Below are 19,715 nucleotides of genomic sequence, written 5' to 3' on the forward strand. Positions count from 1 at the left end.
CTCAATAACTGACAAGTCATCAGAAAGCGCACCGAAACAGTGCTCACAGCACTCTCAGTGCTCAAATCATTTATTCAATTCTTCAATCTCTTCTTCCTCTGTCCATCTCTACATAAGTAATCAGTGATCAAATGTCGCATGTTAAAGTCAGCCAGCCCAGACAGGAGGGAGTTAAGTCTCTTATCTCTCCTCCCCAGAAGAAATTCCAACTAGAGGCCTCGCTCTGCTGGTTTCCTGCCTTCTTGCCCAATGCCCTATTTTTACTCATTGGGGCTCTAGAATACCAGGGGCAGCTTTTTCCTTGTCACTAACATATTTCCTGCCATTCTCACTCTGACATTTCTCCCCTCAGCACGCTTCGCTCAAATCGTTCCCCCTCTTTATGGGTCATAACCTTTCATTCAGGGATGTTCATATTCAAATGTACCTGCTGAAGCCAGAGCTGCTGCACGCTCAACCATCATTCTGATAGGTCTTTTTTTTCCTGTTTTAAGTAGGTGTTAATTTCACATCTTTCTGAGTGCTGCCAGAGACAATCAGTTCCACTCTGCTGTCAGGCTGTCTGTAGCATACCAAGGTGAACGCACAGGAGCTTTGGTGCTTTAGACTTTTGATAAATAAAGTCAAACTGTTGTCTCTCGATTCAATTCAGTTCAGTTCAATTCGATTTTAGTGCCAAATCCCAACAATAGTTGCCTCAAGGCACTTTATACTGTAAAGTATAGACCCTACAATAAGACAGAAAAAAAAACCCTACAGACCAGATAAGGTGAGACTATCTGTTCTTTGCAATAACATAAAAGTGCACAGCAAATTTCCACATTCTCCTGACTCTTTTATCGAAAGAACTTATTTATTGAAACTCTGATCAGCTATTAACCTTTCACTACGACAATGCTACATTTTGACAGATCAAACTGTCCTGCCAAAGCTATAAATCAAGACAGATTTTATACTGGCTCCCCACTTTATTGAAGTGTTTCATAACCGTGACAAGATGAAGTCAAACGGTCTACTTCAGCCCATGGAACAAAATGCGAAGTGGAAGAGAATTCAAAGTAAGAGGCCTAAAATACAAGAATGAATGGCAGTTTAATGAACGCCCGGGGAGACATGATATCAGTGGCTGGCTCTTTCACAGGAGCTTTCATCCTATTCATACACCAACATAGTGGAAATGCAGGTGGATCGATGCTGGTTAAAAACACTAATGGCACATAAAGGGAGAACACTTAGCTACTGTGTTTCTTTCTCACCAAGGTCTGATCACTACTATTAATGGAATGCAGCTCTCAGTAAAGAATATCCAGCCAGCTACAGGTGAAAAAAAGGCCCATTGTCTGATTTTCAAGGCTACTCTTCTTGCAAACAGTGGCGCTGACATTCTAGATGAAGAGAGTTTGGCTCCTCATTCATATCTGCAGCAATAAATATGCTGATTTTCATTCAGTTGAGTGGGATATCATGAATCCAAGACGGTGGACACCTGTGCTCAAATCACACCGTCTTATTGTACTGCTTGTTTTTTGTCCCTTTACTGGCTGCATTTGTGAATACCAATATTATATCCCAGTAAGAGATAAATTGTATTGAATGGTTGCCAGGCTGCAGGAGAGAAGACTGCTCAGCTGACTAAAAGAGCAATTCTCCATTTTATCTCGCCATCATTGTGTGTGAATGTGCGTGCGTGTGCGTCTGTGTGTGGCTTAATGCCATCCCACAGATGTAAGTCTATACGTGCATATGTATGTTTCATTTTGACAAGAAGCAGAATGAGCCAGAGCTTGCTGCATGACTAGGCCATGTGAGGAAAAAGTTCACGTGATGCAGGCAAATACAGCCAGTCTTCAGCAGGATGGAAAGACTGTAATCAAACCATAAATCAGAAATCACTGAACTGCCATGCACCCAACCCTCTCCCTTTCACCCTCAGTTTAGTTACTGCCTCCTCTGCTCTGCAGAGCTCCCTGTATGTAATCTTATATACAGCCATGCACACAATGCTGGAAGAGGGGAAATGAAACGAAACATGCATAGAGGTTTCTATCATCTGAAGTTGGTGCAAGAATAAAGGTCATGTTCATACCTTAATTCTGAAATCAGCAGTCAGATATTAGGATTTTTTTTACAAGCATATGCAGTCCATATTTGTCTAGCCATGACTTTCGTAGTGAGCCACCTGGTGTGCTGTAATATCAGGCGAACAGTGGGGTCATTGTGAAGTAGCTGTGTGATATCAAGGAGAGTGACCCATTTAGAGCCCAGCTACAGAGCTGACAAGCTTCTGTTATGTCTAGGACATCTGGAGGGCTGGAGCCACTCACTCCACTGAACTCCATATACAACCCAATCCTTTCCAGAGTGGAAAAGATATGTGACATGATCATGGATATTTGACAAGCTCACCTATACAGTAGGTACTATTCAATCTGTTACGGAACCCTGAAAATTTGGAAGCGATTCAAAAAAAATGTATGATGCTGTTTGGCCCATCTTGCAAAGATTTTACAAGACTGGAATAAGGGCACAGTGTGATCCGCTGCTCAGCAAAAGTTTTCTGCAAAGATCAAGCGATCAAGGGAGAAGTTCTATCTCATTATTTAAATGAAAATTACTTTTTCAGTAGCTGATTCAATCTGGTGATGTTTAAAAGAGGTCTTGCATAATTTGCAAAATCACTTAAGCAGGAGAAATAGACTGTGGGAAGTAAAACTAAAGAACACCCAGTTAAAAAGAAATGTTACTATTCGTGTATCATACACAATGGTGTCCAAAACAACTGAGATTTGTCCAATGAAGCTGCAGCGTGCCGCATTATATAAACGAATACATGAATGCATAATGAGAGGCCAAAATGAGCCAAGGAAAGCACTCTGAACAAATCCCCCAGGGGAAAGGAAATTATTCCGAATAGACGAGGACACAATTCAAACAATATTGGTCGGAGAAACTTTTTTCTCTCGTTATTTAAAATCCATGCTTTAAATATAAAAACCAGAACTATCCTACATGCTCTGAGCGCACTTGAGCATTGAGATAAGGATTTTAATGGATCAGTTTTTTTTACTCATTTCAAAGCTTTGCTTTCATATTGTGGCCTGAGGTAAGATTGCTGAGATTATATACTGTATAAGCAAAATGCTAACTAACCTAATATATTTGATGGTTCAAATATGAGCATAATATGAGCATTTGCTCGCCACAGCTTGCACAACGCAACGCCAAAAAAGCTCTGATTATTTATACAATTCCACTGTCATTTCACTTTTTGTAGCTCAAACAATAATTCTGTATCATGAGGTAATTCATTTTTGTATGGCGAGGCAATTGGCTGCAAAGATTGAATCATCAACCCTTGTTTCATTTTCCATGTAATTAAATCAGCTATTGAAAAAAAATATGTAAGCTGGCATACGATTCAGGGAAAATTAGCATTTTTAATCACAGTACATTACTTTAATAACTCAATAAATCTGTGACAGCTGGAGCATCTGAGAATGTTGTCACAGCTACTTAGTTCTGCATTTGCAACTAATACAGGATGAGAATCAGCTCGAGAGAGACAGAGAGAGACCAAAATGAGAGAGTGGAGAGAAAAGAAATCCGGCTAAGTGGGACTGAGAGGATGATAATGCAGAGGAATAGGAACAAAAGCATGGCAGGTGAGGTGAACAGAGCCAGGAAGAAAAAAAACATCACTGCAGACTTTGGCACAAAACGGGGTTCGGCACTTGTCTTCCCTCGTTCAGTCATTAACCGTTAATCCCCAATTAGCTTATTTGTCGCCTCTATGCCATACATGAGACCTGCTTACTCTTCGTGTTGCTTTGTTGCTTTGGTATGTTTGTGCAGCTTAATGACTGTAGTTGCCAAATACACTAAATAAAGCTGAAGGACTACGGAAAATTTCATTTAATTATGAAAGGATGTCAGGAATGGGGGGATCATCTAAATGCAAACAGCACACAAGCAGGCTTGAATATAGTGTTTCTGACAGATTACTGGATAGTTTGTGAATTTTTTGCATGTGGTTCTCATCCTGCTTCCAGTGCAATTCAGTTGTCTTTTTCATTCAGTTAGAAACCTTTGCAAGAGGGATTTTATTTATAAAAGATTATATTAAATGCACCAATATTATATAACCATATCAACAATACAACATTACACTTAATTAACTTTGTTATTGATTTATTGTTTTATATTAAAATGGTCATTTGTACTTTTACTTTTGGTTTTGGGAAACTAAAACACAGTGAGATAACTAAGAAAATCACCAAAACCTCAGATTTGAGAGGATAAATCCAGCAATCTAACTACTACTCAGTCATCAAAAATATTAGCCGTTTGTTATCTGTTGATTGTGCAATTGCTTAAGCAAGGTGGTGGGTGGAGTTCACTCAGTTGAACTGCACGACATTACTTGGTGGCAGTCAGCCTTCCTGGCCTCTGTTGGTTTTGTTTTGCTAGGGCTATCTTTAGTTTCCTTTTAGTTATATAAAACAAATGTATTTATAGCTACAGATGCTGTGTGGTCTCCAATCCATTGTCCAGCTTTGAGTATTGAACAATGCAGTAACATAAATAACAACTTTACCTGCAGCTTTTCCTTTTAACAAAGTGAATTTTAGTGTTTGAAAAGCATACAAATCCCCAGAAATTCTCACTCTGAGCTGTCTTGACAAGTACTTTTCTATATAGTTTTAGAAACATGTTGCCTAGTGTGCAATCACACTGTGGTAAGAACATGTAGAACAACGACTATAATGAAAATAACAGTGAGTGTCAGCAGGTGCATAAGCACAAATGAAAGTGAGAGCTGGTGTCATGTCAGCACGTGCATGCTTGGGAAAAGGAACTGCCTCATCTTGCTCGCATGTTTATATGGAACAGTGACAATGTGCTGTCCAGGTCCACTTATTTTATTATTTTTATTCAGTGTAAGTTTACAAAATTGCTCAACAAGCTCTTTTTTTCTCTGCCTGCCAGATAAAGATTTATCTTTCAATCGCTTCCTCTCTCTAGAACGTGTTTGTTTTGTAGTTGATTGCACAATCGCAGGGCTGCAACAGTAGAAACCTACTTTTTATAGCTTTACAGTATGTTCCTGAGTCCAGATTTTCTCAAATACACACACACACACACACACACACACACACACACACACACACACACACACACACACACACACACACACAAATACATGTTTTCCCAGAAATGTATCTAAGACAACAACAACAAAAAGCCTTTGCATTCAGAGGCATATGAAAGCATTATGGCAAAGAGTCAATGCCCTAAAGGTGTATTGGCATATCTGTGCCCGTTTGCTCTATCTTTGCAGTTCCATTGAGGAGCCTTGTTTCCACTGATACCCAGCCGTTTGATTCACTTAGCAGGCTTTGTCGTGTGCATGCTGGATTAAGCCTTAAAAAAACAGCCTGAGCACATACACACATGCATGAGCAAGAGCCATTAGCACAACAGTGGTAGACCCCACTAATTAGCTCATCAGCTCAGCACCTCTCTGCCTCGCTTCACAGATCTGGTTTCAAAGTACACTTTCCAAAAGTGTCATAGTGCTAAAACGATGGCATTATGGCATTGGACATATGAGTATATTTCCATGGGCTCTCTGGGGATAAGCTGCAACACAGACAAAAAAAATCGACTCTGTGACCACTAAAATAGCACCCAAAGAAGCTAAGTTGATTTGACAGAACACGTACAAGAAAAAGCTATTATAACGCCATGTCAGGCTGATTTTGTAAGAATGGCTCCGCTGGGCAGCTCGATCCATTTGCAGATCAGGGAACAGTGGATCAGAAGCGGCTGGATTTTTATAATACTCCACAACAAACACACAACAACCTAACAAACCTAACAGCTCACACTCTCCTTGTGGTTCTTCACTCTGACCCTCCCTCCCTTCCTCTCTCTCTTTTCCTCTTGAAAGTTAACAGTGCACGTACCAATAATCTTTTTATTTTTATCTTTGAGGTTTATGCTGCTTTTGCGGTCATTTGAAGAGGTGGAAGATCATGTTGCACACCGTGAGTGCTAAAACAATCTCAAATGTCAATTGCTTTTGCTCTTCGTAACTAAAGGAGAAGAAATGATAACACGGTTATCACAGTTTCTCTTTTTCACTCAGTTACTCGTTAAAGATTCAAATTATTAAAACCTAAAAACTTGTTTTTCAGAAACGGAGTAATGTCTAGTGTAAACTGGGGCGGTAAATTATGTGAGAACATTTGCTACCATGACATTTATGGTTTATTATATTTGCCAAAAATTGCAGTTCCTCAATTTCACAGCATATTTATGTGCTTATCATGTTCAAATTATGCAATTCGGAAATATCTCTTTCACCACAGACTGATTACTTTGTGAAGCCTACTAGGAGTGTTTGTGTAAAGTAAACACCAGTTTTGCACAGTGTCCTGTGTTGACTGGGACCAACAACTCTGCTTCACATGTCACCATGTATATAACATTATTACAAAGTCTGCTGCTGCTCAGTGGCCTTGTGGTTTCTGATATGGCAAAGCTAGTGAAATGGCAGAGAAGCCAATCTACACTTTATAACTCAACCACACATCAATAATAGAAAAAAATAGATTACAGTAAATCCATGGTTCAAAAGCTGCATACCTTTGAAATGTCAAAGGGGAAACCACAACGGATAACTCATCTCAAAACTCATTTCAACTGCACAATGCAAGCTGTATTACAAATATTCAACAGCTTACTGTTCCCTCCAGGTATTTTTCAGCAAAACACTCTATACATTTTCATTTGCAAAGAGAAAAAAAAAAGAAATGTATTTTTTCACTGGCAAGCAGCCAAACCAATTTAATTACATTCCAAATGGGCACAATCTCCACAGAGCAACCAGCTCATGTTGTATTTTTCAAACTTCAACAGCCTCCTTGACTTTCTTGGAGTAATTGAAATCTTCCACTCTTCCACCCTCGTCATTATGCTGAGCAGCAGAAAGTACAACAAACCAAACCAAAAGGAACAAGGAGATCTGGCGCTCAGAACGAGACGCTTTAGCCAATTTGTAACTTCATCAGCACGTCTTGATACAGTTTCTCCTGAAGTCAATTAAAAGAACACTAGATGGTGTATACCTAAAAGAACTGACACCTTCCTCCTGCCAAAAATACGGTGATTAACCCATGAATGGTGTCAGCATATCCTGGGGAAAGTACGATGGGAGGTGGCTATTTCCACTTTGGATAAATTCCTCCAGCCAGATTCAAAAAGACTCTTTTTTCATTAATTACTTATCAGAATGCAATAATTCTGCATCTAAGGATGCAAGTCTTTGTAAACAACAGCCTACGGTGCCAAGAGGTAAAGTTAAACAACAAAAAAACCAACACAACAACAGTAATTACAAATACAACTCGAGATAACAAGACAATTTGGATTCAGATATTTTTTTCTTTTAAAAATGTTTCAGATAGTTTTTGTTTTTTATTTTCATCACTGCAGCGATGCTGAAAACATTTCCAATTAATGTTTCAGCCCTTGATTAAACATCAAAAGATGCCTTAAAAGAGCTTACTGGCAAATTATTTAAAGTCTCTTGGGAATTATTTTTTTATTATTATCATGTTTTTTTTATTTTTTTTGAATGCTTAGAGAAACTATAATCTCAGAGATGTTTTCTATTCTACCCCCTGGGTAATTACAAAATGGCAGGCAAATAAATCATCACACTGGCGGTATCTGCGGATGTCTGTGTACTCTACAACTGAGAAAAAGGTCCTGAGGTGACCAAAGTACCTGGCATGGTATCAGACCTGCTATGCTATGTTTTCCTTAGTTTGTCAAATAATTGCCAGCAATCTTCAAGAATTACATAAATAACAAATAGAAACATATTTTCCATTTGCTGTGAATGGAGATACTCAAATAATAAATATAAAGTAATTTAAGCAATTTTTTTTTAATGATATCTACGCTCACTTAACCAGAGGTCTCTCTCTCCTTAGCTCGCTTTCTCTGTCACTAAATCTGTCTGAGATCCCAGCCACAAGCAAGTGCCTTTGTGTCAAAGATTAAGTGAAACCAGGAGTGCCAGCAATGCCGCGTTTGCACTGTGAACACACTCAGTCTCAGCTGCACCAACACATCAGAGTACTCAGACATAAACAGCTACTGTAGATCAAAAATAAGCTAAGGTTAAAAAACTTTCATAAATGTAAATCTGTTATCTATTTATTTAATCTATTATATAGTACATATATTAAAAGCAAGTGTATAAGCAATGCCAAATAAGACTTGGCACTACTTGAGAAATGCATTTGCATCTGCATTTTACTACAGGGTGGCTCCTGTGTAAGATTAAGTGTTTTTACTACATAAAATTGTCACTGAAAATGATTGGGTAGCAAAGTCAGGCTATCAACACACAGAGAATATAATTCCTGGAAAGTGAGGCAATACTACAATGAAAACATTATGAACAAAGCCCAACAGTGCCAGAGGTGGTTTACAAGACAGAGGCAAAAAGAGGCCTTGGGGGCACTGTGGGTTTGTAGTGATAGGGAGGGGAATCTCACACACACTTGGCTCAGGGAGGCACAGAAACAAATGGCACATGGTGGACGACCAATCGCTGGTGGTCTAACCAGCTGACTAACTTCCGGTGCAACCCATAAGTGACTCAGTAATGATTTACTGACAAGTCAAAGGTTTTTAAAAACAAATTTAAAAGACTGTCTTTTGGATACATTTTACTACAAATCATTTGAATATAATAACAGTGATCGCACATCAGCTGCTAATGCTAAGCTGCTCATAGTATCAGTTACAGTGATCTGTGGCTTGAAATGTTGCTACATAACAACACATTTCTGTGGTCTATGAGCTCACATTTGCACTTGTGTTTATTTGTGTGATGTGACTGCATGCAAGAACGTCTACTTGCAAGAGAGTGTATGTCTTTGAGTGTCTCTCAGTGGTCCTGTGGTCTTTGAGTGTGGACCTGAACCAGCCGTCTCTAGTTCTGTTTGCACAGGACATGCCTCAGGAAGCTAAGACAACTGTTCGTGTTTGCCCAGGCTTGCGAACCCGACAGCTGCATTCTTTGACACTCTGTTTATAAGTGTTTTTATACATTTAGCCTATGGAATCTGTTGGATCATGCCATTCTTGCTGACCTTTTCTAAAGAAACACCCATCAGAAGGAGAAAGGAGGACTATAACGCCAACGAATAAATCATTGGCCAACTCTAACAAGTACATTCTTCCTGACTTTCCTGTTCCTGTCTCCATTAACACAACAAATCTTTATTACAACCAGCACTGAGTCAACAGTGATAATTTACCATCTAACAAAAAAGCAAGAAAAAAAATCGAATCATTCCATTAAATAGCGATTTGGAGCCTTAACAGACTAAACTAAGGATGTTAGAAACACCACATCTAGACCTGTTCTGTCATAATTTGCACGCTCTGACCTCTCAAGATCCCCCAAATCGCTCTTACCCATTCTCCTTTTACTCTTTCTTCTCCTTGGTGTTTCATTTCCTGCCCATCAGCCTTAGTCTTCCACCATTTCAGCTACAGCCTTTACTGGCAAAAAAGTCACGACAGTACCAAAACATATGCTATAACACAACATTCCTATAGAGATGAAATGAAAAACAAATTAGTGGATGAACTCTAAGACGTTTGGAGAGTGGCGAGTGTGAAAGTGAGAGATGATGAGATCCGTCTGTGCTTATTTGAAATGTTGATATGGTTTTCTCGTACAATGGTTACGCTAATTTATGTACCAAAGCCTGCTTTACACAAATCTGCCAAGTCCAATAACTGTGCTCATAATCTCCAGCATCTAGAATAATCACTTTGTGGTCTATTTGTTTATGAATGAAATGAAGCAATTATCCTAATGAAGATCAGCTTTCTTGCTGGGGGAATTGTAGAATTTCAGCACAATGAAAATGTTTTGTCTTTGTTGCATCCATGTTGGCATGCTGATTCCTTAATCGTAAAACAATGGGAACAACCCAAATTTTATTGTATGATAATTAGGAACATGCTATTCACAGTTGGGATTCTAAAACTGTAGCAACGAAAAACTGAACTACGCACTTCCTGACCTGAAGTCTAAACCACATGCATGTGGATGCTGCTAAATGTCAGCAACAAGTTTGGCTGTTGCTATTGGCGAACCAAAAACATACATTTGCACAGCAAGAGATCAAAAGTTACTAATGGCTCATTTTTATAATAAAAAGCCTTCTACGCAACAGCTTTTATGACACTCACTACTATGTTTGCCATACTTATCTCTGCTGAAGCATGTTACATTTGTTTTGTCTACAGAAATACAGAGACCTCACTCAACAGACATAAAAGTGCAACTCGACTTAAAGAATGAGCCTTCAAGTTCAACAAAGAATGAATCAAGGGTTGTATTTCTTTTTCTGCAGTGCTGATGGAAAGCAGATGAATCTGCTCTGAAATGCTACTGTAGCACACTGAAATACTGTCAGCTTTCCCTTCCCGTCAGCACAGTGAGCAAAGAACAGGGCACAGAAATAGTTAAATAAATCAGATAAAGGAGATCTTTCTCCCTCTTTTTGCTTCCCTCTCACACACACACGCACACACGCACAGACATTCTTTAGTGAAATCCATCAATCAGCATTTCATGCAGTTTGGGTTTGAACCACACCAAATACACTAAAACAATAAACGTCTGTCTTTCAAGTCGCTATCTGGACTGGAACACATCTGGTGGCAAGGCTCATTTTGGTTTCCACATCGTTGAATGACATTACAGACTCAATGGCGAGCTGAAAAATAAAGTACCCCTAAAAATCTCTCTCCAGTTTCCCTCCACCTACAGACCCTTCTCTTTCTTTATGCACACACCAACCTTCTTCCCCCCTCCCTTCACTAACCAGCTAACCTCTCAAATGCTATTCCACCACCCATCCCCCAACCAATCAAGAAGTGAATATAAAGCAGCACAAGGAAACTGGGCTGCAGGAGGGAGGTGATAGGGGGGGAGAGACAGCCAGTCAAGGCAATTGCTACTGAGAAACCAGTGGCCTCCTGAGGTGAAGACAGTTTAAAATGCCTTGCCACACTGGACTTGACTTTACACAAGTCACAAGTGCATGATGCACACACCCAACAGCCAGCTGAGGAGCCAAGAGTCAAGCCTGACTGTTGTATTTTGGTTTCAAGGGGCTGTGACGATAATTAGGGTTAATGTGATTTAATGAGGGGCATGAGTTGAACCGGGGCTCGGCCGATTCACTTCGTAATCAACGTCAAGATTGAAATTACTCTGACACCTTATGATGCGGCTGTGTTTCGCAGTAACTTACAGCTTGTCATGCACGTCACCCAGGCTGAAAACTTAATATCAGCCTCACTCTAAAAGCAGTCTGCTGATAAACTTACTGAATGATAGATTACAGGCTGATAACAGCGCAGAAATTACTCGAAATGCAATAGTATATCTCTAAAGTATATTGGGAGGAGTTTAAAAAATACACTGTCATGATTCAATTCTTGGTAATATAATCAATCATCAACATAAATAGCCTGTTTCTATGGACCTCGGTGATTAAGTAGATAACGAGGCAGGATAAACTATAGAATCTATTTTCAGCCATACATGACTTATGACCCTCTTAACACCTCTAGTAGCTCTGAGTCATGTCTGGTCTAGATTATAAAGTACAGAGCACTGGAGTGCTGTGAGTCTGGTTGACTTCTCTATCTTGTAGGTTAAACTCGAGTCCATCGTGGTAAATCCCTGTAATGGATAGCTGTATCCCCTTATTTGCTCTCTGTACAGACAATAGCTGTCCTTAAAATACCCCATGAAATCCAAGGCAGATACAGCTATAGAATAGAAACTACAGTATCACTGATGTGGCGAGATTGGGGCTTTTTCTTGTGATGCAACTATACTGTAACATAGAAACATAGCTAAACAGACATGAAGCCAAACGAGGAAGCTTGGGTTCTGCGTGTAACACACTTTTGGATTTAACTCAGATGAAAAATGCAGTCGTACCTCTATTTCGCTTTATTGTGTTTCAAAACAAAACCATCACACTCCTACTGTAACAGTCCATGCACACAACACAATCTAAGCCCCACTGCTCCAGAGAATAACACTGTAGCTACTTATCATTAACTCAAAGACACAATCAGCCCCAGGCGATCCAGCTTCCCTCCATAACCTTTTGACATTGCTGCTGGGAAGGTAAATGAGAGAAGAAGTTAGACACAGCGAGGGGGGTGGGGGTGGGGATGTGGGGAGACAGAAAGACTTCATTATGAATACAGCCAGGAAGTGGTTAGACCAAAAAATAAAAAATTAAAAAATAAAACAAGAGAACTTTACAATAAAGACAGTTTAGTGATTTTTAAATCCAAAACATAGCCTTAATTCCATGTGCCGACTGCCAGTAACTGCATTATAACAGCAAACTCGCCACTTGTAGTTCCAGCAACACAGACTGCATTTTTCCCTCTGGTGTGCATGCGAGCCATGCATGGGTTAACATTTTCCCAGTGAGAATAGTTGGGATATTGCAACTCGGACTGGCCAGTCAGCAGAATGTTATGAATGGGCACAATGAAAAACCCCAAGTCCATGCTGTCGACCCAAGAATGCTTGCCTCCATGTAATTAACTTCGCTCTGTGTACAGAATGAGGTACTGCTGAAATAACTCTTCTTATTTCTGTTTCTATTACTGTCATGTTTTCAAGAGGGGGAAAAAAATCACATTCTGAGAATTCAAATGGAAAATATTTTTGCCTGTCCATACTTTGAAGTATCCTGTGACTAATACAGTGATTTGGATAGCACTGGAAATGGAACGAACCACTTAAAAAGGGGTGGTACGTGCTCTGCAAAAGCTGGCCTCATTGCTTTTCGAGTGGATGAATGTCAGCTAATGGTAATGTGTATTCGTGTAGTGATGTAAAATAGGGCATAAGATTAAACATAAGATAAATGTATAAATGAGGTATACCTTAAAACCTGTTTCATACATACAGCTCACCTCAAAGTGTTTTAGCAATTAGATTTGCACTTTGCACGCATGCAAATATACGCACACGTGCACGCATTTAGCCCTAAATAAAATCTCTAAATAACTGATAGTGAGTTGGAACAGACTGCAACTATGTAAAGAGTAACATCTGCAAACCATCGAATTATAAACCTACAGTATAACTACAGTATAATTACACGAGAGGCTCCCTCTTGGGCACTGTGTTGTTAGAGGGAAAAGGGATGAGGGGAAAGTGGAACATCTACAGTAATCTATCCAACTTCATTTCACCGGAGTGATTCTGCCTCGGGGTATGCACAAGTCATAATGCATTTGACAAATAGTCTCCCACTAAAACAGGCATTTGCGAAGAAGTGGCCTTCAGCGCTGGTATACACAGCTGAGTGTACGCTGAACAAACAAGCCTCCCACTCAGCGAGGAAAGATACAGAGAGGCTTCAAAAAGATTAGGAGAAATCTTGGGCGAAAAGTAAAGATGACTCACAGTGATTGTGCAAGTGCAGGACAATGCAAGTTGGATGGAGTTGAGAAGAGCAACAGAGCCGTGGGGTTCTTAACAAAACACAAATCGATGCTTTTCTCATGTGTTGTTCTTTGCATTGTTCTGAAATACGGGCGCACAGGTTGTTTTTACAATGAATTGCAGAGAATCATCATAACGGTTTTAAAGAATATCTTTATCCTTTTGGTTTTTGAGCGTGAACTTGACTGAAAAACAAAACTAAAGCATAACCTTCTGATTAAATATTTGGGTGATGCTTACATTCTCTTGTCAGTTTGTTAGCATTAATGTAGTCATCAGTCATGCAATAAATCCTACCTTCAGATTACAGTGCTCAGTTTTAGTTCTTACAGTTGTTTTAAAGAGGTGTTGATTTAACACAGTGACTACAGTATTTAGGTTGCAGTGCTAGCTATATATACTGACTACACTGTATTCTGCCCATCCCATTTATAACACAGAAGAAAAGGCCAAATAATGAAAACACCTATGATGAGGTTCCTGGAAGTTAGCTCATGTAACATATTTTAACAAAAACTGAGCACTGTAACCTTCCTGAAGGCAATCTGTGCTGCAAGAATGTTTTAATGCATCTGTTTTAACAACCTGTCCCTGAATAAAAGCATTACATTAACAATCTTTCCTTCCTCTGCTTCTGATTTCTAAAAAAAAAGTAGAAAAATAGAGTAGAGATCTGATCATTGTGTGTGCACACAATTTACAGTCATTCACACAAAGCTTAACAGTCACCCTCAGAAATAGATTTGACTTTACACCACTAGAACAGGAAGCCATACACTTTTTTATATGTGAACTGTCCCACTTTGTATTATGTGCACTTCCTGGTTGGTGTATTTAATACTGTACTGTAATGCATAATTACACGAGTGATTGTCAAACAAGCTGTATATATATATATATATATCGGTGTGAATGTCTTCAGGAGGCCACGTTTGGGAGTTTTGTGCCTATTTGAAAACATGCAGCTCTTAACATTGCTTAGAATTATGTTTGCAATTTACCATGGAAAAATTAAAAAAAAAAATATCAACAGCAATGACTAACTGTCTTGTGAATCTGACTTTAAGAAAAAAAGAAATCAGCTTCCTCACTTGCTGATTGAAGTGGCATTAAACAGCTGCGGTGCTTCTAATACTGAGCCACTCCAGCAGGTCAACTCCATACTTGTGAATTCAAGGCGCCAGTAAGATGAACTATTGCCAAAAATGTCTTATAAAGATCCTGTATCATTATTCAACAGTTACGTGTAGAAGCAGGAGTACAGTGCAGATAATGTGTCGCTTTACATCATGGTCACAGCTGTTACTTTAGTAATGACAATGTTATATGATTCTGTCCTTGAAACTCAAACCTGCTCCTTACCGGGCCAACAGCCTCTACGCTTGCTGAATCATGATAACCAATACAGTTCATTGTGTTAATACTACAAGAGCTGGGACGCAGCCTCAGTCAGAAACAACAAGGTCCTACTGTGATCTTCAGTAGATAGCACATCTGCAGCTACTCTGTCTGCCTACAGTGTATGTGTTTAGCTAACCGCACACACACACAATTATACAACTTTTTCAAAATCACAAAAAGATTACAAAAGTACTTCTATCTGAATTCTGCTTCTAGTGATAGACTAAATTAACGTGTAAAACAAAATCGAGCTATAACTATGAACACTTCATTTGGATTTTAAAGACTGATGTTGGTGTCCCAGTGAGTCAGGAGTTGAGGAATAACTGCAATCCTTGTAAACCATTCGCGTATTGTGATTCAAATCTCTCTCCAAGTATGTGAGTGTTGGTGTAGAAAAGTGTGTCCACAGGCAGCTAACCGCATGTGTTGGACATGTATACATACAGGTGACTGTGTGCATGAACAGGATAGATTAACAATTCAAATATTGTACTGAGCTATAATGTTTCACTTTGTCATCAGCAAAAGCTAACTGCCTGCTGGCTTTCTTCCAGGTGCTAAGGCAAGCAAACCAATGTGAATGGCTGGGGGTATACTGCCTTCTTCTAGTTCTGCTCAATAGTTACTGGTAAATGTTTACACAAGTTTTACCTTGACCACCGCAGTAAAAGAAACTTGGCTCATTACTTGCAACTTGTAACCTTGGACTATTAAGTAGGTCTGTATGTACATTTCTCACTTGTAGATGCCAAACATTTTTCTGCAAGGAAAAGAATCTGCAATGGTGTCCACCATGGACAGAGTGCAAGAGTAAAAAGCTTCTCTCTTTACTGTAGGCCCAACATCAACAGGATATCAATAACCACATAATTCAAGAAGGAATTGGAAAATCCAAAACGCACTACTGCAGATGCAGCCTTTTCTTTCCTTTCTTTCAAAGAGCCTGTTTTCAGAGATAGATAATCCATGACAGGTGTTAGCACTTCAAGTTGTTCAATAAACGCTTCTTTTACTACTGAATCGTGCGTACAACGCAGTTAATTTTTCCAGCACTTCTTATCAGTGTTAATGTAAACACAAAAGCTAATATAATAATCAAACTTTAACCAAACACGGAAGGCTTCTTTTAAAGGCAAAGGCGAATAATCATTTCTAAAAAGTTATTATGCGCACAATGATGTGGTTGAATTTTTGTCCATACAGGTGTTGATAACCAAGCATGCCGAAATATACTAGTGATTAGTACTAATGGAAAGTATCTTACCGAGCAATAATGCAAAATAAAACAGACGAAAATGCCAAATCACGCTGCAACATGTAGAAGTATAGTCTTAACCAATACGCATAGCATGCTCTCATATTTCAACGCAATGCTGATAATTGTATTTCGGAATAATAGTGCACTGGCCCTGTAAAGTAGCTGGAAAGTGTATTTCCGCAGTTAATTCTGAAGCATTTAGATCATATAGAAAACATTCTGGCGGTCTATATATATTAGAAGACAAGAAAAAAAAATGCACACGTTCATTTTGTCCATTTGTCAGTTTTGGTTGTTGAAAGCAATCACCAGCTCCTCCGGTGCGCCAGATAAAGTGGTGCGCTCCAACTCTGCTCACAGGACATCCACAGCACAACGCAGCCCCAGTTTATTCACACTAACACACAAGCGATTTGAAATTAAACGCCACCTCACGTGCACGATCTCAAAGCAGGTGTCCTTTTTAGCAAAGTTTATGAGTCCAAATACATTAAAGAAATACAACGAAGTTGACGGGGAAATGCAGCCTGTCACTCACTGATCCCGAGGGAACCAAAAGTGCAGCACTTGTCACTAGAGGTCTTCAAACAGCGTGCCTGAAAAAATACGACCCGTCTGCCACCATGCGTATTCAATATACATCATGAAACTTATGGCTGCACATCTGACCGACTAAAGTAACCGTAAACGTTTACCTTGTTGGAATGGTAATAGTCCAAACCGGAGTCAGTCGGTAGCGTACATGAACCCACGCTTGAAGGGGGAGCTGGATAAAATCTGACGTCCATCTCAGAGTCCGCAAGACTGACGGCATGAAAACGTAGCTCCCAAAAAAAAAACCTGTGCGACTTCTCTCTCTCCTGCACACACACACACTCACACACACTCACTCACACACGTCTCTCTCCCTCTCTTTTTTTTCTTTTGTGTATCAAACCGAACAAAAAAGTAGTACGAGAAGATGTTCAGTCTTTATATCCGTCCTACAGTTACTTCGGCCCTAACTGCACGCTGATGCTCTCATATATAACATCCCTATAAAGTTCACTTGGAAAGAGGGGGGAAAGAAAAGACAGATGCCCGCCTCAGTAATCTCTGAAACTAGGAAGCTAAACAGTGTAGTTGTTTGACAGCGAAACAAGCCGGGCGTGCTGCAGGTGAAGAAATGATCTTGTCTACGGTTTCTCCCAAAACGCCCGCTCTCCGTTCCTCGTTTCCAGACGCGCTGTAGCTTTGTCATGTGGGAGCGCTCTGATCCATCCATGCGTTCCCGTCCACTCAGCAACTGCTAGGCTGCGACCTCTACCGGTCAGAGGAGGACAGGCGAGAAGAGGGTCAGTGGGGCTGGGAGGATTGACGAGGTATAGTGAAGAATAAGTCTTTATTAGTGAGTTTAAGTGACCCTCAGATAGTGGGCCAACGACAGCCTCTCTGCGTGGTCGTGAGAGCATCACAAGTTGATTTAACACTGGGGTGTGGGTATTTGGCTGATTCAAAGAGCTGTAGAAATGTTTAGTTTTTTTGTGAAATCTCTTTGAAATGATCAAATCAGCTCTTACACAGGCTCTGTTCATCTTTTAAAAAATGGCTAAACATCTAATCTTTACTATTTAATTAATTTTAGTGTAATAACACTATATCTGACAGACACAGAAAATACAAATGCATTCAATTCAATAGGAATTTAAAGCTTTATGTTATATTTTCATGAAAACATGAATTTATGCTTTGAGATTCCTGATATGACCCTGAATTTAAATGACGTACTTGGTATGATGTGCAGCCTAATGCTGCCATAATTTGGACCATAAAGTTCACGGTGAATCTCATTAACTTTTTCACTTCACTTCATTATTTAAATGTTGTTTACAGCAGTTTTGTCATATAAATAAAAAATATTGTTATGTATTTTGATGCATTTCAGTGAGTATCTCTGTGTATCTTCTTCGCATTTCACAACTGTTCATCCGTCCAATTTCAAACTCGGGAGTTTTATCTCAGTGGACCACAGAAGCCATGTGGATGGTCAGTGGTCTCATATTGTGGTCTCATTTATCATCTACCTATTGCTAGGTAATGGGAAAATACTTGACCTCACATATGATGTCACAAATCTCCCTTCTGTGAAGAAACCAGATCACCACTAATGTGGCACATCAGATAATAGAAGACTAGAAGTCCCAACTTTGCTGAGGGGAAAACAGTTCTCACCTGATTTTGTATAGTCTGAAGGTGCAAAATAAATAAATGCTTAAAGGCTTCCATCTACTGGATTGGAAACCTTAGCTGGGAAATGGGACAATATGTTGGTTTTTTTGTTGTTGTTGTCTTTATAAGCCACCAAACAGTAAAATTAATCATTTTATGGGACAAAATTTGATAGAGGTCATAAGACATTGGGTATCATCGAGACTTGGAAAACTATTGTATCTTGACACTTGTTGTGTTTTCTGATCATTTAATATGCCAGGGTTATCTGGTGTGTTGGTTTTTGTAATTTAATAATGCTGTTGAAAGTTTGACAGTATTTAGGTTGTGTTACAGTGGAATGTAGATCATTCAGAAATCTGTGAGTTGGTTTTTGATGCCTTAGCTAACTATAGTAGCTGGCTAACTATGGAGTCATGGCTATGCAGAGATAGAGTGCTAAAATCATTCTCTGACACAGCAAAACCTAACATTTTTAGCCACTTTAAGGTATTTTACTGGTGTCAGGCATCTGTTGCATTGTGTAGGGATAAATGTTTTCCCCTCCACCTGACCTGATTTTCTCACTATGGCGATATAAATTGTTGCTCTAATTTTGACCCTTGAATTCACACACATAATCACATTCACACACAGCTGGACAAATAGAAAACATGGTCACACAGCAGTCAACACAGCATGATGCACACACAGAACAACCATAGCTTTAGCGAGGTACAGATAAGAAAAAATAACCTTGCTCCCAGCCAAATGTGTATTTTTACAAATGGGATGAAGTGGTGTTGTGTGCTCAGTCTTATGGCTATGTGCAATTTATTCTTGCGTTCTTGCGCAAAGTGTGTATTTTTTCTCTCACTTTGAGAGTGTGTTTATGTTAACCAAGCTGCCATTGTTATCCCAGTGGGTGACTTTTTGGCCCCCTCAGGACTCTGCCCATGTCCATGTTGCTAACACACGGCATGGTGGCTCTGGCCCTGGGGTTTGAGCCTGCGTTAATACCAGGCACAGATGGGTTGCACCATGGGCTTGCTGTTGCAGTCTGCCATCAGCTGCCAGCTCAGGCTGTCCTGACTCCAATCTCATAAGGTTAACTGTCACAAGGATACTGATTTCTTCCAATTCTGTACCTCTGTGTTGGATTCCTCTCTGCCTGTCTCTCACTTTCTCTCTCACCGTTACTCGTTCGCTCAGTCGCTTGCTTTTACAGCAGAGGATACAGTACACAGGGTTATCTGGCACATGAGGACTCATGCCTTCATT

General features: G+C 39.7%; 1 protein-coding gene across 4 annotated transcripts in view; it reads right to left on the bottom strand.

Annotated features, from left to right (window-relative positions):
* The window catches only part of tox2 (TOX high mobility group box family member 2), a 102,654-nt gene that overhangs the window by 68,377 nt on the left and 14,562 nt on the right, over positions 1-19,715 (bottom strand). For 2 of the 4 annotated variants that reach the window (XM_085275099.1, XM_085275102.1), the window contains exon 1: positions 16,943-17,496. The exons of 1 other annotated variant lie outside the window; for it this stretch is intronic. In XM_085275099.1, the coding sequence (XP_085131225.1) occupies positions 16,943-17,035 (93 nt within the window). In that variant the 5' untranslated portion in view covers positions 17,036-17,496. Of the gene's footprint in view, positions 1-16,511; positions 16,767-16,942; positions 17,497-19,715 lie in introns of those variants that run through there. One more of the 4 variants, XM_085275100.1, reaches the window with a different exon arrangement.

This window comes from Mchenga conophoros, linkage group LG5 (genome assembly GCF_057382185.1).
Source record: "Mchenga conophoros isolate Kocher_MC1m ecotype Shallow Benthic linkage group LG5, M_conophoros_male_GT1.1, whole genome shotgun sequence".
Classification (NCBI taxonomy): domain Eukaryota; kingdom Metazoa; phylum Chordata; class Actinopteri; order Cichliformes; family Cichlidae; genus Mchenga; species Mchenga conophoros.